Raw genomic sequence first — 22247 nt, 5'->3', positions numbered from 1 at the left:
TTAGGGCAGTAACATAATTAATTATTCAAGGGATCATACTCAGCAAAAGCATTGGATGGAGAGAATGCCAGGGAGTACATTGTAGCCAATGTTAATATCATCACGAAAAATTGCAAAAATGTCACCATAAAAAGACAAAAAAAAATTCAAGAGGTTAAGGTGCTTGTGACTTTCACTGACCAGACGAGGGCACTGTTACATATTTGCAACAGGCGCGTTATGTAATCAATGTATCGAGTTCTTTAAGCTGTCTCCAGAACTCTGGAATCATCGAGAGGTTACAGAACAGTTGGGCATTCACTACTACACTAGAAGCATGTTGAATAAGTTGTGCGAGGTCAATAAATGGCTGGCTTCCAACTGTAATATATGGCTGCGTCCATACTGTATAGTCTACATCGCCGCCTTATTTGAACTGGGTTTTTTTTGTTTTTTTTAAAAATCTTTTTGTGAAGCGCATTGCATTGCATTTATGTACGCAATGTAATGATGTTTGTAATGTAATGACCTTTCGCATACAATTGAATTTATGTCAAATTGTATATTTATTGTTTTTCTCTTATTTCATAATTGTGTTCAATTAATCTGGAAATATATTGAACGCAATGATGATTATGCATTATCGAAGATTATGATTGACAGTTCATACAATTATACTGGCAAAGGCCTGGCCATCATATAATTTAAGATTGACCTTGTCTGAGTAGCATTCTGTGTGCTCTGGCACAGAACCAACGCAAAACTTTAGCTTTGTTGACACACAGACACACACACACACATACATTCATTGCAATAAAATATCTTCATAACCGAATAGGTTTAGGCTGGGGAATCACACGCTTTATCCCGATCACTCTAATAATCCTGGAAGCGTCACCTCTCTGGAGCTTTGGCGCATGGGTTCAGCTGCGGAACGCATGCTCTGTGGGTAAGATCCGGGTTTTGAACAGGATGAACGCCGATTTCCAAGATGGCGGCGGAGGGAGGAGGGAAGGAGATGAACGAAATTAAAACTCAATTCACCACTCGGGAAGGTGTCTATAAACTCCTCACTCACTCAGAATACAGCCGCCCTAACAGGGTGCCTTTCAATTCACAGGGCTCGAATCCGGTGAAAGTCTCCTTCGTCAATGTGAACGATCAGTCCGGTAACGGCGACAGAATCTGTTTCAATGTGGGCCGGGAACTGTACTTTTATATCTACAAAGGCGTGAGAAAGGTAAACAGCACTACATGACAACAAAGCCTGTAATATCAAGAAGTTAAAATGCTTGTTCAAATGTGTTGCATTGTGCTGGCCAGTTTGGCTGTTTTACTGACGTGCGCAGATAGCCAGACTAGGCCACTTCAGCTAGCTAGCTAGCTAACTAGCATCGCCACAGTTTGTTTTGCCCGCACCTTGTGGAGACGTGCTGGTATGTGCATGTCACCTAGCTCGTTCTATTCAAATGCAGGGCCCCTTTGGCTGTTCTGCTGTTGCGAGTGGACTTCACTCGATTACTCATGAGTTGCGCATAGAATGTGCTCTTGCATTGAATGTGCACGCTTTAACCTTGAAGTTCTGACAGTGACATGTTGACATCTACTGTCTTGAAATGTGACAGATCTCGTCACTGATGATACGCGATGAGTCCTTTGAGGTGACAGTTGTGTTGATCATAAGTCTCATGTTTGTCCAGTACGCATGTTGTGTAAACACCACTCTGGTCCTTATTTTGGCCAATGGATAGATGTTATCTATCATAACTTAAGTGTGCTGCTGTTTTGCAAATCCTTATAGGCCCCAAAAACAGGTTTGCATTGTGACAGTCTCTGTATTCGTGGTTGACTGTGTGTTATATCGTTCACCATGAATGTAGGTGAGCTGTGTTTTTGTTTTTTTAGGTGATGTCATGCAGTGAGCTGTCTGGGTTTGGCAATGGTGGTGATGCAGTTTAGACGTGATGTTTGTACATAGGGATGATGTCACTGCAGTAAGCTGTGTTTGTTTACGATAGTGATGATGAGCATTAGTACCAACTCTGTAGACCGACGGGGGGATTCATGCTGGATTTTGTTCCAGCCCAGCATCAACATGCCTTATTCAAACAACCTGGGTCCAGATTACTAGTTTAACTGTGTGTGTGTGAGTGAGCTTCCACTCCACAACCTCTTACTAACTAACGTTTTTGGGTGTTTCATGCCCACTGAACACTATCCAGGGCTTTCATTACAAAAAGTGGTCCCCTTTCTTTTCTACCCTTGCTCATTACCACTACTGGACATAGATAGGATAGATTTATGGATAAATATGGTGAAGAGTTATTGGGGCTAGTGACACTGTTTAGGCCTATAGCTGTCTCTAGTCAGCAGGCAAGGGAAGAGATGGCGGCTTGAGTGGAGGCAACATATTTTTGCAGTGACATTTCAGTCCTGGTTGATTTGATTGCCAAACGTGCCCCTCAGCATTCATCCTGATCTGGATGTTTGTCCTTATTTCCCCTAGTAAGTGTGGCAACAAGGGGATACAGGGTGGAGCAGCAGGTTGGAGAACAGATCAGACAGCTGATGACAGGTGGATTGCTCCGTGGTACCGTTTCAGGAATACTGTCTAAGACACAGAATGCAATATGATAACTCACTCATTTTTCCTAGACTCAGTCCCTATAGAGTTAGGCTGTATTAAAAATCGGTAATAGCCTAGTCTTATGTTTGAAAGGGGTTGGAGCATTTGATTGACATTTTCCAGATGATGACAAACAGACAGACGCAAACAAAGGGCTTTGTTGCCACTGGCCCTGGCACTTGGCAGTCAATGTCATCTCTGTCCAGAAGGAGTATTAGTCACAGTGCTACACTCTGTATTTTTTCTAAATGATCAGTGTATCCCTTATTCCCTTATGGTGTGACCCCTTGTGGGTGATTCACAAAGTGTCATTATCCCTGAAAGAGATTTGGTCACAGGTCAACAAGTTATGGTCTGTGAAGCCTAACTCTTATTCCTTCTCTTTCAAAAAACAGTCTTTTTCTTTATGAGTTTACCTTTTAAAATGTTGAATGAGAATACGTTTGGGTCCTGTAGTAGGAAATAGACCCAGTCGTAGGAGCAGAATTTCATCTTGGCACATCAAAGTGTGTGTCAAAGAGCCTAATTTCATTAGAGCTGGCCCTGCTCCGACACATCTGTCAGCACCGAAGCCTTATCCAATAAGCTTTCTCTCTGCCTGCTATGGTGGCTCCCCACCCCAGTTAGACCACTAGGGATCGACAGAGACTTATGGCACCGTGTCATCAAACTGGCACCAATAGGCCAGGCCTAGCTACTTTATACTGTGTTCCAAATTGACACACAGTAGTAGTAGCAGCAGTAGCACCTACTCCTACCCCCACTCCCTAGACACTCTTGTAGAAGTATGTTGATATTGCTATAACGGATCCATCTTGTCACCAGAATTGTTCTATAATGCGTACACCTATGATAGGTATTCTAGTATATAATCCTCATATCTACAGGGGTGCCTGGGGGTAGGGGATAGGGGTTTATTTGGAATTCAGCCACTCTCACTACGAACCAGCTGTCCCTCATGCCCAGTGCTCTTGGATATTACACTCCTTTGAATTTGACAGCAGCTGTTGAATTGCAGATAACAACATTTATGCTGCTTACCATCTTCACCAATGTCTCTCTGGTTTAGATCAAGTTTATTCCCCAAAGGTCTGGTGTGCCCGAGCCACCTGTTGGTAGACACAGGCACTGCAGAGTAACCTACATTCCCTGCTGGGTCTCCCTCTCCCTCTTTGGGCTAATGACTGCCTGTGTTTCAGATTTCATTACCATCAGATCAGATATGCAGCAGGAAGCGCCTCTTTGGTCCCAGAGGTGATCGTAGTGTTTTGTTTGGAATCATGGTGGATTTGACCTCTTTTTCGGCATTGGAATGGTTTACCAAAGAATGCAACTCAATGGACTCTAAGTTAGGATGTTTGAAACATTTGCTCACACACACACACACACACATACACATACACTCACACACGTGCATGCATACTGTTACATACTACTATTGCTGCCATATGTTGTCGTTTTTGTTATTATTTAATTGTTCCACTGTTGAGGAGCTAGCTTGTCCAAAGCATTTCATTACACCATGTTGATGTCTCTAGTTGTCTAAATCGTTTTGTCAAGCACCCCCCTTTAATCAGATACTAGATGATCTGCAGTTTCAGAAGTGTTATAAAAGAGGAACTCTTCGATGTTTGCTGATGCTGAATTTGTATATGCTTTAACTCTGTGTGTGTGTGCGTGTGTGTGTGTGTGCGCGTGTGCTTGTGTGTGTGTGTGTGCGTGTGTGTGTGCGTGTGTGTGTGTGTGTGTTCGTGTTCTCACATCCTTCCAGGCTGCTGACCTGAGCAAGCCGATAGACAAGAGGATATACAAAGGAACGCAGCCCACGTGTCATGACTTTAACCCCCTCACTGCCACGGCGGAGAGCGTGTCCCTGCTGGTGGGCTTCTCCGCCGGCCAGGTGCAGCTCATCGACCCCATCAAGAAGGAGACCAGCAAGCTCTTCAATGAGGAGGTGGGTGGTAGCAAATCAACCTTTTGTTGCAGTTGACTTTTTTTTAAGGCAGTAAGTATGCTTGTGTTGGGCTGGCAGAATCAGTTAAGTCCTACATTGCTATTGAATGTTTTGTTTACATAATGAAAGAGAACATTTTTTTTCAACCATGAAGTTCTCATTAGGAGAAGTAGATCTTCACTGACCAGCCATACTTTGAGTGGGAGTTTAATTGACCCACAACGACAGTCGATGTGGTCGTCCTCTTAGCTGTCTCTGCCATTGAATCCTAATATCAACAATCAGGCCTCTTATGTCCCTCTTAATCATCTGTCTTTCCCCCTCTCCCCCTCAGAGGCTGATCGACAAGTCTCGGGTGACGTGTGTGCGGTGGGTCCCGGGCTCCGAGAGCCTTTTCCTGGTGGCCCACTCCAGCGGCAGCATGTACCTGTACAACGTAGAGCACACCTGCGGCACCACGCCGCCCCACTACCAGCTCCTCAAACAGGGCGACGGCTACGCTGTGCACACTTGCAAGAGCAAGTCCGCCCGCAACCCCTTACTCCGCTGGACGGTGGGCGAGGGGGCGCTCAACGAGTTCGCCTTCTCCCCTGATGGGAAGTTCCTGGCGTGCGCCAGCCAGGACGGCTTCCTGAGGGTGTTCGGCTTCGACGCCGCCGAGCTCCACGGAACCATGAAGAGCTACTTCGGCGGGCTGCTGTGTGTGTGCTGGAGCCCGGACGGACGGTACATAGTGGCGGGAGGGGAGGACGACCTGGTGACGGTGTGGTCGTTCTCGGACTGCAGGGTGATCGCACGCGGTCATGGTCATAAGTCCTGGGTGAGCGTGGTGGCTTTCGACCACTGTACGACCAGCGTGGAGGACAGTGATCCTCCGGCTGAGTTCAGTGGGAGTGACGAGGAGTTCCATGAGCAGATCCACTTCGGAGGGGGCAGAGACAGGGCCAACAGTGCCCAGTCCCGCCTCTCCAAGAGGAACTCTACGGACGGGAGGCCCGTCAGCGTGACCTACCGCTTCGGCTCAGTGGGCCAGGACACACAGCTGTGCCTGTGGGACCTTACAGAGGATATACTCTTCCCCCACCTCCCCTTGTCCCGCACTAGGACTCACACTAACGTCATGAGTGCCAGCAGCCCCCCCTCTACTGGAGAGGCTACTACAACTACCACTACCACAACAAACCCCCCCGGCACCAATGGCAACAACAGCGTAAGCAGTAGTAGTAACAGTAGCGCACCCGCTAACTCCCTCCCCACCCCCCTCCCTCGCTCCAACAGCCTGCCACACTCTTCCACCCCAGCAGGGGGTAGCACCCCCAACAGCAACACGGGCAGCAGCAGCAGCACCACCAAGGGCAGCAGCATCATAGACAGCGCCTTCATCGCCACGGGCGTTAGCAAGTTCGCCACGCTGTCGCTGCACGACACGCGCAAGGAGCGTCACGAGAAGGACCACAAACGTAACCACAGCATGGGCCACATCAGCAGCAAGAGCAGCGACAAGCTCAACCAACTGAGCTCTGCACGGACGGCTAAGGCGGACGCGGCTAAGACTCTTGGCACCACTCTTTGTCCACGCATGGAGGAGGTGCCCTTACTGGAGCCGCTGGTGTGTAAGAAGATCGCTCACGAGAGACTCACTGTGTTAATCTTCCTGGAGGACTGTCTGGTCACAGCCTGTCAGGAGGGCTTCATTTGCACATGGGCCAGGCCCGGGAAAGTGGTGAGTGTCAGGTGTCTGGACGCCCTGCCCAGCTTTGGCTACTAGGTGGGATAGGGATTCCCCATGTCAGATAATGAGGTCTCGTCAGAAATCAATTCCCTGTAGTCCCCAACCTATTTATTGTGGTTCTGAGAGGATGAGATGTCTGGGCTACATGTTTTCCAAACTGCAGTCATGAGCTGTTTCATTTAGCACACAATCACATGCATTTTTAAGAATAGTGTAGAGTACTGCTGATGTTTGTTTATTTATTAGGTAAGAGAATTGAGAGGAAGCAGTTGCTGTTGTAGTTGTTTTCTTGTTATTGATTCACGTACTGCTGTTTGACTGCTGGGGACTTGAAACTCATGTGTCCCTAAACCTACAGATTCAGAGTTTTTGAGTCGAGTGTCCAAAAAAAATGACTCTAATCTAATCCAGCATCTCTGTCTCTCTCTCCTATTCTCTCCACGGCAGGGCTTGCTGTCATCCCAGAACCCGGCCAACTCTCCTAGTGGGACAGTAGTATAGCCCTGGTGTTGGTGCTGCTTAACCAGGCTCCATCGCACACAGACGGGATGACCCCACCAAGACCCTGCAGCGCTGTTCTTCACTCCAACACTCACAGCATCACCTTCATCATCATCATTGTCATCATCATCATCACCAATGCCCTATTTTCATTCTGCTCATCTTTCGATAGCTAACGTGGACTAGCGAGGATAGAGAGGGGGAGGCCCACGATCTGAAAAGGGGTGCAAAAGTGAAATGTGGAAGGTGCAAGCTTGAAATAGTCCAGGAGGCTGACTGATTTGTTCAGGGAGAGGGGGCTGGATCATGCGTTTAGTTTGTTCCCACCTCTGTCCATTAAAACTGTCTCTAGCCCTATCTGTGAACCTCTAGCCCCTTTTCCTCTTGTGTCTGCAGATCTGAGGGGACTGGATAGGTGTAAGCAGTATGGTGATGGCTTCACCTAGTCTTCCAATGGGCCTAAGGGACTTCTGCCATTTTGTATACATCTACTGTATCAGGCTAATTTAGATTAGCAAACTCCTAAGGGGGTTGGGGCTATGGGTTGTTTTTGGACAGGGCTCTCCTAGCCAAGGCCCTGTTTGAATACTTTTAAAATATGTCTTTCTTTCTTCTCTTTCTTGAAGTTATTACTGAACTAACGTGGCTGGATTGCTCTAGCTTCCACTCCAGAGCTTTCACCAAACCAGTCATGTCAGATCAGTGACTTCGTCAAGGATAAAAGGGAGGACGGATGCATTTTAAGAGTATTTAAACAGGCCCCCAGTCTCCCCTCCTTGTCTGATCATGCTCACAGCAAAGGGAGACTGGAGCAGTTTGCCTCCTTTACCAAGAAAAGCTTTTAATTTAAATCAGAATATCACAGCTTGAGTATTTTTGCACTGATTTTTCTTGTTCTGTTGTTTTTCTGTTCATTTTCTAATTCATGATTATGATGGAACAAAAACAAATGTTTGAAGACAGCCTTTGATGCACTTGGGTCGCGGCGTGTCTACCGCTGAACGCTGGATGCTGCAATCATAGGGGTTTTTTTTTTTAAGAAAAGAAAAAAAAAGAGAAAATTGTTTGCACTTAATAGTTTGTTAGAAGAGAATGGCTTTACAATTTTGGAGTGTGCAAGGACTCCCCATCAAGGTTGTTAAAATATAAATAGAATTGAAACCTTTGTATCTATTGAACATTTATTTTAATATTGTTTCAGATTAAAAAATGGGCTCTGTATTATATATGTAAATATTGTACTTCAATGATTTATGGGTGAAATGATCATTATTACACTAGTTGGAAGTTCTTCATTTCAGAAAATAGTGATATTTCTAATGCAGAAAATATATACATAATAATATTAAAATGAATCTTGAATATGCAGGTTAATGTTTCTTTTCTGTTGTACATATAAGAGAATTCAGGTGTATTTTTCTTAATGAAATGTTTGGTATAGGAGATGTCTATAAAATCCTCTTATCTAATAGGTAGTGCTGATCGCTAGCCTGTTGCTGCAGATTCCTTTATGTAGACAGGTAGGCTAAAGGTAGGCAGAGGAGCAGTGTAATTCAGCCATCACTCAGAGCTCAGGTAAACCACGGAAGACTAACGCTGACATAGTTTCTTCACCCATTAGCACCAGTGCATAAACATCTGTGTGAATTCACTTACCTACATAATATAACAAACTAGACTGATCTGGTGTGACGTTGTTAGGGTGTGAACCATGGTCGCCATGAGTTATGATGACGGGACTGATGTCGAAATTGTGAACAGACAAACTGACACTGTGTTGATAAAACGTCAATACTTGATATGAGTGCTTGAGACGAGCGAGCAAGGTTTTGAAGCACCCACATAGGAAAGAGTGAGGATACTTAAAGGTCTAACAGTGGGAGCTTTTTTCCTCCATGTGACACCTATTAAACAGCTTTGACAGACCACATGTCTCTGATCTCCAGTGTTTTCCCATGGTTATAAATGAACTATCACCATCAACTGATTTCACCTCGTGATTTTTGGCCCACTTCAATCAAACATGGTCAGTGTGCAATTATAGATACCATTCTAGTCTTGGCCCAACACTTAAGATTTTAGAAGTTTTATCTAAACACTGTCATTACTTCATTACTCATTTCCTTGAACATAGAGAAGTCTTCACTTTGCACACGTCTCATTTTGTCACTTTACTTTCAGAACTGTTTTCGTTGTGGCTCTAAAATAGAAGTTGTGGGTGAACTTGTGGTGTTTTGTGATGTGTGTTGAGCCATCACATTGTGTCTTGACCACCCAAAGCCTGGGACCTGAGGAAGAGGAGTGAAGCGGTCGGTGTTTCCACTGGTCTTGTCCAGGGGGGGCATGTTACAGCTCTCATATGCCTGGTTCTGGTTCTGGTTCTGGGCATCCTCTCTGGCCTAGGGGCACGGGGACAGGAGAGAATGGAACAGACTAAACTAACACCTTTGGCTTTGCTTAACATAAGATAATCACATCACACATTGTGTTAAAAAACAGTTGGCATATACACAAATGTACAATATTGCCATTTCAATACATATGGTCATAGGCTACTTTACTATCCAGCATGGTCTAATTGTCTACACACATTTCAAATCACAAACAGCAGTGATCATTTAGAGGAAGGGAATAGTACATTGTACCTTATTCTAGAATCTTATGTTCTTATGTTACTTCTTATGTTCTATAATCCTCCTTACCCTCTCGCGACGGAGTCGGCAGGTCCTAGATGTGATGGCTGGGAGGCGCTCACGGTGGGTTCTGGCCATGCAGAAAGAGGGAGTAAGGTAGGGGCAGGCCCTGGGCGCAGGAGGGATGGCCACACTCAGCCTGGGTAACTCTACTGTATAGCTGGGTGCCATCTGAAGCTGGGGAAAAACATTTGTCAGAAAGGCTGTTGAATGTGTGTGTGTTTGTGTGTGTGTGTGTGTGTGGCACCTGTTGTCTGTCATGCCTCAGGTGGTCTCCAGCACTGGGTGTGTTGGACCCTCTCTCTCCTCTTAACAGGATCCTGTTTGCTCGCCGCAGGGTGGAAGTTCTCCTTTCTGCCAGCCTGCCATGGGAAAACAACAAACGCGCATACACACACACACACACACACACACAGCTTTGTACATTCAAACCATGAGACTTATAACTCTGAGTGGAGGACTGAGTGTTTGTGGTCAAGACTCACAGCTGTTCTCTAAAGCAGGGGTGCTGCAGGGCAGCTCTGGAGCTGACGCGGTCATCAGGGTCGTACTCCAGCATGCGCTGCAGCAGAGACATGCTGATCTCAGAGCACTGAGGGATCAGAGGAGAGAGACCACTGCCTTTCCTCCGGGGGAAATTGAAGGGCATCGTGCGAGACCTGGATGGGAAATAGTCTGTCTGTCTGAAACATCCATCCGGCTCAGCAGTAAAGTTACAGTTGTGCTGTAGGCCTGTGTATATGATAGAAGTTTACTTACGGCTTGAATTTCCGAAGCACAGATGTTTTGGGTGTTCCAAGGACCTCATGGATTTTAGAGACCTGGTCCAGCTCGTTAGTCCCAGGAAAGAGAGGCCGGAAGCTGCAAGGGTCATTAAGTGTTGATCATGACACAAAAAGGGCCACAAAGTGCCAGGGGGAGGTTTACAACTGTCACAGCATGATGTGCTCAATGACACAGCATTTTGGCATTTTATGACAGTACAATGCAAGTGGACTGTATGTCAACATCACTTGTTAGCTCAAATATATTCTCCTGTAGATCTTCTACATGTATTTTGATTCTCCCAATGTCTCCTTCTCACCATACTATCATCAACTAGGACTTCTAGAACTGGACATGTCACATGTCACTTTTCTGTTTGTGTGCGTGTAAATAAACAAATAAATAAGATAAGGAGTGAATGTGTTATAGCACTTATAGTATGTTACAGGTGAAACGCAAATTAAGTGATACCTCATGATCTCGTAGAATACACAACCAGCACTCCACACGTCCATCTTGTGAGAGTAGTGTCCGTCGGTGAGCAGACACTCTGGGGCACGGTACCATCGGGTGGAGATGTACTCTGTGTAGGGTGGTCTGGCATATATACTCTTACAGGAGCCAAAGTCCCCAAGCTTCAATGTATCTTGCTGTTTAGAAAAACACAACAGAATACTGCAACTACACATTGCACCATACTACCAGTATTACACCGCATTAACTGATGTATAAAGCTTGCAAATAAAGAAAGCCTGTTGTGTGTCTGTGTTGTGGAGTGACTGGCAGCTGTCTCACCTTGATCAGAATATTCTCTGGTTTGACATCTCTGTGGAAGATCCCATGGCTGTCAATAAATGATGAATAGGACAATGAATACATAATGTTTATTGTCCTTCAAGAGGAATGACTTTCAGTACTGTAGTTCACCACAGTAGCTACACATACACAACAAGGAACATCCCTCACCCCTCACCTTCTGACAACCATCACAGGTAAACAGTGTGTGGAGAACATAAGGTAAATCAGTTCAGATTCAGACAAACATCACTGCAGACATCATCACAGAACATTGGACAAATGTAGCCTTGATACAATATATTGTTCCAATGCCCAAATGCTCAAAGTGTTGATTATTTTTAAATGGCTGTGCATACCTGTGCATGTGATCCAGAGAATTGCAGAGCTGGTACATGTAATTTCTGACCCTACTCTCTGGCATAGGGTACTGTCGAGCTAAATCAGAGATCAGGCAAGGGAAATTAAACAATAATCACACAGTTCAGTCTACCTCTAATATTTGTTCTATAGGGTTAGGGTTAGGTTCGATATGGTTAGGTTAATTTTTTTCTGCAGAGAGCAGAGGCCCTAAATCAGCAATATGGTGGACACTAGGTGGAACTACTGCAACAGAAGCAACAATGAATTGGAATTAAATGCTGCTATTCACTGACCTTTTATCAACTCATAGACATTCATCTCCATTAGCTCACATACCAGCGACACTGAGCCACTTCCCTCATCACTAAGAGAACACATCAGAAAGAGAAAGGAATTAAGTATTATAAAGAGTGTAAAATTACCACACAAGTGTAGTTCAGAACTGAGAGAAATACACATTACAGTACATGTAGTATATACCTGAAAACCCTCATCTATAATAAGTGTTAGCAACAATCTTATATCTGTATTACCTGTGGAACAATACAAAAAACATACAATGAGTGTCACTCACAAGAGGATCTCATGCAGCTGCAGGATGTTGGGGTGAGGACTCAGCTTCCTCATAGCCTGGACTTCCCTCAGGTTTTTGGCATGCTCTGAGCTGAAGGACAACAACACAGTCATCAACATCTAGATCTGTGATCTAGCTGAATAGGCTACACACTTGTGAAAAATGTTGACACTTACTTCAATCACCATTCTTGGCCAAAAGAAAATGTTATCAAGGTGGAAGTGGAACTCTGCTGTTGTTTGCTGATGCTGAATTTGTATATGCTTTAGCTCTAAGTGTGTGTGTGTGTGTGTGTGTGTGTGTGTGTGTGTGTTTGTTGAATTACCTTTTAAAGGCCTGCTTTATTTTCTTACATGCATAGTACTTTCCATCCTTCAGACATTTTGCTTTAACTACAACTGCAAATGTCCCCTCTCCAATTTTCTTGATGATTCTAAATTCTACAGAAGGCAAAATACAAAGAAAATGGATTAGAAGACAAGATACAGACAACATCCCCTCAATGTTTGATGAAAAACATGAACAATTAAATCAACGAATGTGTTACATCCCATAAAAAGCTTTTACAATTGTAGACATTTTCTGGAATATAAATCAGTCTTACTATCCATCCTTCATAATGCGGATAAGTTCTGAATGGCACGTATTTCAATGGTCATATTGAAATGAATTTACATTAAAAGCCCTTGTGTTAGGCGACACCCTATTTCATTAGGATATTTGAGTTTTAATTACGACATCGTCGCCTTGGAGATGCATATGGCAGATGACATCATTTTGAGATCATAAACGATTGTACTGATATCCAATAATGTTCTAGCCTGCCCTTTCATGTTTATTGTGTTATTCAATTATTGCCTCAGTTGCAGGCGGTAAAATGCAATGTCTGCTATTAGACCTTTTTTTCTGGTATTTTTCTGGTATTAAGTATTGTGGGAATGAAAAGATTGGGTCCCGATCTATTGTCAAGGCTGCACTGCAGCGTCCACTCACAGGCGCTATCCCACTACTGGACGGCACGGGGGCTTTGACCTGCTTCGTTTCCGACCTGGGCCGGTGCACCCCTCCTTAGACAACCTGGTAGTCCCGAGCTCCCCCAGGACCACCATATCGATTCCGAACTTAGTGCGGACACCCGTTCGACATGGACCACTACAGCCCAGAGCTCCTCAGCTCACTCGATCCGCCAACCTCAGCCTCCCGGTGACTTGGATTACAGGCACGCGCCACCGCGCCCGGCGAGAATGTCTGCTGCAGGTAAAGATGATAAGGTGTCCGCTTCTGACGTCATCATTTCCAAAGCGCGGTCGTCGAGCCGTTATGAAGGAGCAACATATTGGTGGTGATTTGAAGCAGACTACGGGCTACATTTTTTTGTAGGAAGATTGATTGAAAAGAATAGCTTTTCTAGAATCCAGTGGTTTGAAAAACATATAGCCTAGGTTTATAGCCCCTAGAGAGTCCAAAGACAATGTCCAATACAAAAAGCGGTAGGTCGATGTTAAATTCCGTTGAAAAGTTAGGTGTGGGTCTTCTTTTGAGCCTATCGGAATAATGTAGGCCTATATAGCCTACACACGAATACAAAACGTGTTTTGGGTCTGTAAAACAAAAAAATTGCCTGCCCTGTACACTCCAAACAGGCTATACGATTGGTCGTCTGCTTCAATTGTTCTGGGCGTGTGCTGGAGCATCAATCAGTGGGAATGACACCAAGCTTGAAATAAAGACTGAAGTGGATAAATGAAAAGATTGGGTTCCGATCTATTGTCAAGGCTGCACTGCAGCGTCCACTCACAGGCGCTATCCCACTACTGGACGGCACGGGGGCTTTGACCTGCTTCGTTTCCGACCTGGGCCGGTGCACCCCTCCTTAGACAACCTGGTAGTCCCGAGCTCCCCCAGGACCACCATATCGATACCGAACTTAGTGCGGACACCCGTTCGACATGGACCACTACAGCCCAGAGCTCCTCAGCTCACTCGATCCGCCAACCTCAGCCTCCCGGTGACTTGGATTACAGGCACGCGCCACCGCGCCCGGCAAGAATGTCTGCTGCAGGTAAAGATGATCAGGTGTCCGCTTCTGACGTCACCATTTCCAAAGCGCGGTCGTCAAGCCATTATGAAGGAGCAACATATTGGTGGGGATTTGAAGCGGACTACGCCGTCCACATTTTTTGCAGGAAGATTTATTGAAATGAATAGCTTTTCTATAATCCAGTGGTTTCAGAAACATATAGCCTAGGTTTATAGCCATATCGAGAGTCCAAAGACAATATCCCAATACAAAAAATAAAAACGGTAGGCCGATGTTAAATTCCGTAGAAAAGTGAGGTGGGGGGGGTCTTCTTTTGAGCCTATTGGAATAATGTAGGCCTATATAGTCTACACACGAATCCAAAACGTGTTTTAGGTCTGTAGAAAATAATAGCCTGCCCCGTACACTGCAAACAGGCTATACGTTTGGTCGTCTGCTTTAATGGTCCTTTGTGGCTCAGTTGGTAGAGCATGGGGCTAACAACGCTTAGGTTGTGGGTTTGATTCCTGCTGGGACCATATATACTGAGATGTATGCACTCACTGCAATGTAAGTCGCTTTGGATAAAAGCATCAGCTAAATGGCATATATTATTATAATTCTAGGCGTGTGCTGTAGCATCTATGAGAGGGAATGACACCAATTTTGAAGTAAAGACTGTAGTGGATAAATGAAAAGATTGGGTTCCGATCTATTGTCAAGGCTGCACTGCAGGGTCCACTCACAGGCGCTATCCCACTACTGGACGACACGGGGGCTTTGACCTGCTTCGTTTCCGACCTGGGCCGGTGCACCCCTCCTTAGACAACCTGGTAGTCCCGAGCTCCCCCAGGACCACCATATCGATAACGAACTTAGTGCGGACACCCGTTCGACATGGACCACTACAGCCCAGAGCTCCTCAGCTCACTCGATCCGCCAACCTCAGCCTCCCGGTGACTTGGATTAGAGGCACGCGCCACCGCGCCCGGCGGAAATGTCTGCTGCAGGTAAAGATGATGAGTGTCCGCTTCTGACGTCATCATTTCCAAAGCGCGGCCCCTATAGAGTCCAAAGACCATGTCCAATACAAAAAGCGGTAGGCCGATGTTAAATTCCGTAGAAAAGTGAGGTGGGGGGTCTTCTTTTTGGCCTATTGGAATATTGTAGGCCTATATATCCTACATACGAATACAAAACGTGTTTTAGGTCTGTAAAAAATAATAATAGCCTGCCCTGTACACTGCAAACAGGCTATACGTTTGGTCGTCTGCTTCAATTGTTCTGGGCGTGTGCTGGAGCATCTGTCAGAGGGAAGGACATGAATCTTGAAATAAAGACTGAAGTGGATAAATGAAAAGATTGGGTTCCGATCTATTGTGAAGGCTGCACTGCAGCGTCCACTCACAGGGGCTATCCCACTACTGGACGGCACGGGGGCTTTGACCTAGGTCGGTGCACCCCTCCTTAGACTACCTGGTAGTGCCGGACTCGCCCAGCATCTCCATATCGATACCGAAGGTCGTGACGAAATTTCCAAAGTGCGGTAGTCGAGGCTTGTGCATTGAAGGAATATTGATGGTGAAGTTTTGCTATAGGCAAAATGGTTAAGAATTTAAATGAATAGTTTTTTTGTTTCTATCATCCAGTGTTTGAAAATCATTATTGATAGTCCAAGGACAATGTCCAATACAAAAGTGTTATGATAGAACTGCCATAAAAGGGTGAGTTGGAGTCTTATTTTGAGCCTACCACCTGGATAGCCATCTATAACCTGTGAATGAAAATTGTGTTAGAATAACATAGAATAGAATAAGGTGCACTGCACATACTACTGCACGATGATTTTCAAACCTGTTATGCTGAATACAAGAAAAACAAATAATTTCAATAGGCTTATACAATTTCGACTCAATTTGTACTCTCTTCAAGGTCACAAGAATGTTAAATAAATAAATAAAGTGGTGAGGTGTCTGCTTCTGTGTCTCTGATATTCAGGTCTTGTGCACTGAAGGAAGAAAATTGGTGGGTTGTTGAAATTGATTGTTATTCTGTCATTCAGTGGTTTGAAAAATGATTTGTCCAATACAAAAAGCCCCATAAAAAGGGATATGAATCACAGAGATTTTAGGCCAATCTGTGGGCTGAATGCTATCTTTATGGATGAAAAATGTGTTAATAGAACATGATAGGATAGAATAACTTTCCCAGGGGAAACCATGGGTGCATTCAGATCAGATAACACATTTAGTACAATGCACAGAACATTGAAGAGTTGCCTTCATTCAGTGCCAGTTTTAGAGGATTGGTAAAAGGTTTTCTCAGTAGGCACAACGTTTTTCACCACTGGAGGGCCAGAATGAGCCGATGCATGATAGCCAGGGTAGAGAGAGCCCAATGCGTCCTCTCAGGGAAAATCACCCATCACACTGAAGGGTCGGTCTCTCCACTGCTCAAGACTGCCTCCCTGCTCTCTCATGGGCTACACAAATCAATGTTGCATTACGCTGAGCAAGTGTAATACCGGACTGAAGCCTTGTAAACGTATCTCACAAACCAAGAAGCTGTCACAGAGAATGGTGACCCATTTGTCAGTATTTTCTGAAGCGAGCTTGGAAATGAGAGTGCACATTCCACTTAATACACACATCATTTTCAAATTGTGTTACCTTATTCACACTTTGAATCAATCACAAGGATATAAGACCTCATGTGGGTTAATGAGCAGATACAATTCATTGGAGGTCTTCACAACAGACAATCTACACCACATTAAGATGAAATGTTATTGACAATATGTTCATTGCAGGATCCTGCGCAAGGCAGGGACATCCTGTGGATAGGTCTTGATTGATTGGAATCTAGTTGATTAATAGAGAACCCGATTGCTTTGGCTTAGCCTAGTGCTGCATTACTCATCCTTTCCTAATGATGTAATGTATGTGTATGCCTTCAGTATTGACCACAGTGGCTATTAATGATTAAAAAGTTAGTCTTTCAGTAGCCTGACAGCTACTTAAGATAGCCTTTTTGACACTCAAAGTGGAAGTACAGTGCCTTCGGAAAGTATTCAGACCCCTTCACTTTTTCCACATTTTCTTGTGTTATAGACTCAATTTAAAATGGATTAAATTAAAAGAATTTGCCATCAATCCACACACAATAACCAAGAATAACAAAGCGAAAACAGGTTTTTAGAAATGTCAGTACATTTATTAATATTAAAATACAGAAATACCTCATGTACATGTACAAGTATTCAGACCCTTTGCTATGACACTCTTAAAATTAGTTAAAATGCAAAAATGTCATCAACAAATCACTCAATAAGTTGAATTGAGTCCATCTTAATGCAAGGAAAATAGTTCATGTAATTTTGGAATTAATATATTTGTTTTTATAGGGTGTCTGCATTTGCATAGGAATCAATTACAGTTATTGAGTGATTTGTTGATGTTTGCATTTTAGCTCGTTTTAAGAGTGTCATAGCAAATGGTCTGAATACTTATGTACATGAGGTATTTCTGTATTTCAATTTTAATAAATTGACAGAAATTTCTATAAATGTGTTTTCGTGTTGTCATTCTGGGGTATTGTGTGTGGATTGATGGCAAATTCTTTTAATTTAATCCATTTTAAATTGAGTCTATAACACAACAAATGTGGAAAAAGTGAAGGGGTCTGAATACTTTCCGAAGGCACTGTATATAACTGGAGTAAGGCTAAGCCGTGGAATGTTGGTTGCTTATTAAACGTATTATATACAAAATGTAGGTTGCACCATGTTACATTAGAGGTATCTATATGCTGGACACTCCTTGTAGAGAAGTTGTAGGTTCATCTTTCCCCACATACCCCTAACAGTAGAGGAAAACACACCTTAAATCAGGGTCTAGGTAGGGGCAATTTCAATTAATTCTTCCCCATTCTCTCCTGAGCAGCCTTCCCCACCAGGGGCAGGCTTATTGAGCTGGTTCATGAGGCAGCTGTAGCCTACCATTCATAGGTCACATGACCACATAGCAGCTCAGAGCACTGTCACATGCTTTAATGCTAGCCGTCACACACACAGATTAAAAATTAATTCACATAAAGAAAAATAAACACTTTCTTTCTCCACCTTCCACCTTCCGTTGGAATTCTGCCCCAAAAGATCCCTTGAATAGCATGTATAGATCTATATGTAGACAATATTACTTAATCTTGGATATTATTGGCTAAACATTAGAAGTTATAGTGTTAATTCATGAGATACCTGCCTAGTTGTCCTGTGAAGAATTTGAATGGAGATGGGGAGCCAGGTCAGTGATGGCTTGGCTTGGCAGTTATTCCAAGTCTTGTACAGTGCGCATTGCCTCAGAGGGAGGGGGGAGAATCAATGCAGCCTCAGACAAGCCACCAAGCTTGGCCTTAGAGGAAACAGTCAATAGTGAGCTGCATATTAAGCACTTCAAATGTAAATATCCTGGGTTGAATAGGGCCTCAGCAGCATAATATGTGGAAAATAATGTAAAATATGCACTTCATCATCTGATGCTTTAATATTAGACTGCACCATATTCCTTTGCGCACCTAATAGAATATTGATAGTATAGGTGGGATATTACAGACCTGTTGAGAATAAGCTAAATGTGAGATCATGTAAATGGGACAAGGTGTCTCTGAGGATCTTGTTTGATCTCAGCAAAATTATGTGATATAAATACCTTCAAATTAATTATGCATGCACAGAGGGATTGCAAAGTGCACTAATTCACTGGATTTATGACTGCCCCAACCAGCACGTCTGGTTCTAATTTACTACCTTCCAGGGATGCTCTACATCTCAAGTTTAATTTTAGTTGAACATAACTATTTTAATCTTACCATCAAATAATTACCATTATTATCAAACAATCATTCTTATATGGTAAAGGGACCACATTTTCTAACTGTACAGGGAGCATTCATAAAAACTTTAATACAAAGACAAACAATTTGACAAGGAAGCCCAAACCCAACATACTTTTTTTATTTGGAACAGTCCAGCAAAACAGGCAATATGAAGAAATAGTCCATAAAGATTCTTTTTAAAAGGCTTTGTTTTCTTTAAAGAGGATGCAAAAAAGATAATAATAATTGTAATAAGGTCACTGTAATCGAAGGTAGCTCTTGCAGAGTTCATGGTCCCTAATGTCCCCCCAGCCTCCGTTCTTTACATGGGGGGCCAACCCCCCAGCCCCAGACACAGGCAGTCTCTTAGTGATCAGGAGGTTATTTGGGAAGAGCTGGTTCCCACTACTCTGAAGGATGTTCTCTATCTTGATCTTCTGGCTGGCTGGCATGCACGCTGTCTTCTTGTGATGCATGCCGCAGTCCCCAGCGTGGAAGATCCGTGGCGCCTCGCTAACCATCACCTTCCAGAAAGACGGCAGGCAGGCCACAGTCAGGTGCTGTAGGGACCAGTCCCAGTTGTAGTCATCATAGGTGCAGAATTGATCAGTGCATTTGATGAGCTTCTGGTAAGTCTCCCTTCCCAGAGCCATCCCCATGTTGTGCTCAGTCGACTTCCAGGCTTTCACCTCCACTTTGTTGGCTTTGCTGGAGTAGCCGATGTGGCTGTAGGTCCCCAGGGACAGGATGTCACAGTCGGTGCACTGCTCCTTCTTGAGGGCCGACATGAGATTGAGAAGATGGAGGAAGTCTGGGGATACAAAGTGGTCCTCCTCAATCAGTAAGACCTGACCTTTGTGGTCCTTCAGGGCCCTAACTCTGTCCCACACAAAGTGCAGCTTCCACCACCAGTGGTGTTTGGTCTGGGAGAACTTGGCCTCGCGATAGTGGCCGAACGAGTCAGGGTACTCTGCGTTGATGCAACCCAGCTTTAAGGCGTCTTTCTTGGGAATATCTCTGGGGCAATCCTTAGGGTCGTTGCCTGGGAACTCCTGGGGGTAGAGTTGTATACTAAATGGGAAGAAGATCTGGAGGACTTGGCAGAAGTCCACGGACGCCACCACCTGGTTGATCTCGGGGGACCAGAAGTCGTGGCTGAATATCAGCAGTATACTCTCTATGCCCTTGGCCGTCCTCAGGCTCTCCACCAGCAGTCTCAGGTAGTCCGGCCGATTGTGGACCTGGACCACTACAACCAGATCATCCTTCTTCCGCGCTGCCTTGAATTTCTCCTCATTCCTCACCGTCTGGTCAAAGTTGAGCTGGAACACGATGCCGCGGTAGACTAAGGTGGTGTTGTCCACCTCTGACTTCACCACCTTCTCTTTCTCTGGGTGTGTCTCATTGGCAGGTATGATGAGTGCGACAGCTACGACGGGTGCGACAGGTGGTACTACAGGTATCTGGCTGACTGCAGGCGTGGCTTGCACCTGCACAGGCACCTGCACCTGGCTGCTACTGCTTCTCCTCACAGCCTGAACTTCTTTGGTTAAAGATCCATTGTTGCTGCTGCTGCTCTTCTTCTGCTTCCCACTGCTCCAGAAGGCGAGGCCGCAGACAAGGACCACCAGAGTCAGTATCACCACCTTCCTCTTGTAGATACGGAATCTCATGACAGGCAGGCACCCCCTTGGGAAGGGAAAGGAGTTGATTGTAGAGAAACGAAAAAGGACAAGTTTCAAATGGTGTGCTGGGGCAGGGGCAGGGAGCAGGCTTGGTAAAAACTCTTCAAAAATAATTTTTTGCTAACACTAACTGTTGGAATGTAAACATGGATTCTTCTGGAATGTCAGTGATGGCAGATGAATATCCCATAAGGCATGTTGGTTGCTGAGAGGCAGCAGGGTAGCAGTGTGCATCGACCCACTGAAAGACAAAACAACGAAAGAAGGAATTATGCTGACTGTTATTTCAGGTCGCCAAGTAGAACTACTATGCATTCTATAAAATGAAAGTGCATTTTCATATTACAGCCACTCTTTTTTTTTTATCATAAGAACAACACACATTTCTGAAAGAAGATCTGCCCAGACCTATATCAACTAAAATATTCTCCACAATTAGTTAACGCTTTACTTTGCGCAGTTTACATAGTTGCCAACCAACTCTACATTAATCATGATATGGATTATTTTTAACAGACTACTCTGTGCTCCACTTTACACAACATTGTTAATCTCTGTCCTGACTTGTTGTGGTTGACCTCTCATTTTTACTGCCTAGAGGCAGACTGTCACAATCAATCAATATACATATCTACACATTCCTAAAATGGAAAGAGATTTTCATCTGAGTCGCTAATAGATTAGACACACTTTACAAAACAGGGTATTTTATGTATTATTGATTGAATGTCATAATGCCTAGTGTAACCGCTTGAAATAACGGTGTATGCCATGCTGACTTTTAGCTGTAACAGAAATGTTTGCTTTTACCAGCCTATAACAACATGATTGCGTACACAGACATGCTATAGCACTACCAAAACCTCCATCACACAATAGTATTGACTGTCTTTGAATCCATCAAACAATAGTTTAGTAGCGCCTTCTTTACTTCTCAATGCATTCGTTTACAATCCCTGTCTTTAATCAAGCGAGAAAATCTACCCAGCCCAATCTCATGCAAATTATGCTGGCAGTATTAGATCGTATGTAAGAAATTGTGTGCTTTCTAGGCAAGCCACCGACTAAAATCTAGACAGATAGAGACTCATGCAGTGTAGATGTACATTATACAAACTACCAAACACACAGAAAATAACTGTTGACTAGGTGATGTTGTTAGCTATATCAGCTAGCCGATAAAGCTAACAATCTAGCTAGCCAGCTCTCGTATGAGGACCAATCCTCTACTCCAGTTGCGCCCCAATTCGAATCATGGCCAGCAACAACAGTGTCGCAACATGCTCCTGATCGTTAATCAAATGTATGTTTTCATAGTTACCTAAAATAGAGGTACTCGTCCAGTGCAGCTCTCTCTGCAAAAATCAACAGTGTGGTGATGTGAGATATTCATTCTCCTCCATTCCTCCTGCCCAGCTCCCAATTTGTGGATAAAAAATGGTTAGCCAGCAAGCTAACGCACTGGCATAAACACGGAAGAACCACTGCCGAGGCTATCTCTGTCTCCCACAATGCATTACTCCAGCGGGGGCAGCAGAGGGGTGCTCGAGAAATGTGATAACTCTTGCACTGCATTGAAACATTAATTTGATTGATTCATATCGGTCCCAAACCTCACTGATGTAACTGTGTAACAATGTAGATACAGCCAGACTTGCGTGATATTATCAGTGTTATGCATGATCTGG

The 22247-nt window shown here is 44.2% G+C and overlaps 3 protein-coding genes across 3 annotated transcripts; 1 reads left to right on the top strand and 2 right to left on the bottom strand.

The window, feature by feature from the left end:
- Positions 1–967: 967 nt before the first annotated feature.
- Positions 968–8718, top strand: wdr20b (WD repeat domain 20b). Its single transcript, XM_083689424.1, has 4 exons — positions 968–1219; positions 4377–4559; positions 4894–6282; positions 6739–8718. Exons 1-4 carry the CDS (start codon positions 971–973, stop codon positions 6790–6792), a joined length of 1875 nt encoding a protein of 624 aa, XP_083545550.1. The 5' UTR covers positions 968–970; the 3' UTR covers positions 6793–8718.
- Positions 8719–8908: 190 nt separating this feature from the next.
- On the bottom strand, positions 8909–13091 carry LOC310818405 (MAPK/MAK/MRK overlapping kinase-like; the record flags this gene model as incomplete). The annotated part of the gene is made up of 12 exons (XM_083689349.1): positions 8909–8915; positions 9064–9191; positions 9495–9594; positions 9971–10144; positions 10245–10346; positions 10722–10900; positions 11046–11094; positions 11405–11483; positions 11702–11772; positions 11983–12072; positions 12308–12422; positions 13031–13091. The coding sequence occupies 12 exons, from the start codon at positions 13089–13091 to the stop codon at positions 8909–8911; spliced, it is 1155 nt and encodes a 384-aa protein (XP_083545475.1).
- A 5912-nt stretch (positions 13092–19003) lies between these two features.
- mgat2 (alpha-1,6-mannosyl-glycoprotein 2-beta-N-acetylglucosaminyltransferase) lies at positions 19004–22033 on the bottom strand. The gene is made up of 3 exons (XM_083688291.1): positions 21881–22033; positions 20691–20800; positions 19004–20563 (listed from the first exon to the last, which is right to left on the bottom strand). The coding sequence occupies exons 2-3, from the start codon at positions 20747–20749 to the stop codon at positions 19132–19134; spliced, it is 1491 nt and encodes a 496-aa protein (XP_083544417.1). The 5' UTR covers positions 20750–20800; positions 21881–22033; the 3' UTR covers positions 19004–19131.
- Positions 22034–22247: the final 214 nt, after the last annotated feature.

Source organism: Argentina silus (assembly GCF_951799395.1).
Source record: "Argentina silus genome assembly, chromosome: 17".
NCBI classification, from domain to species: domain Eukaryota; kingdom Metazoa; phylum Chordata; class Actinopteri; order Argentiniformes; family Argentinidae; genus Argentina; species Argentina silus.
The sequence above is the reverse complement of the archived record's forward strand: the minus strand, read 5'-3'. Positions and strand labels throughout refer to the sequence as shown.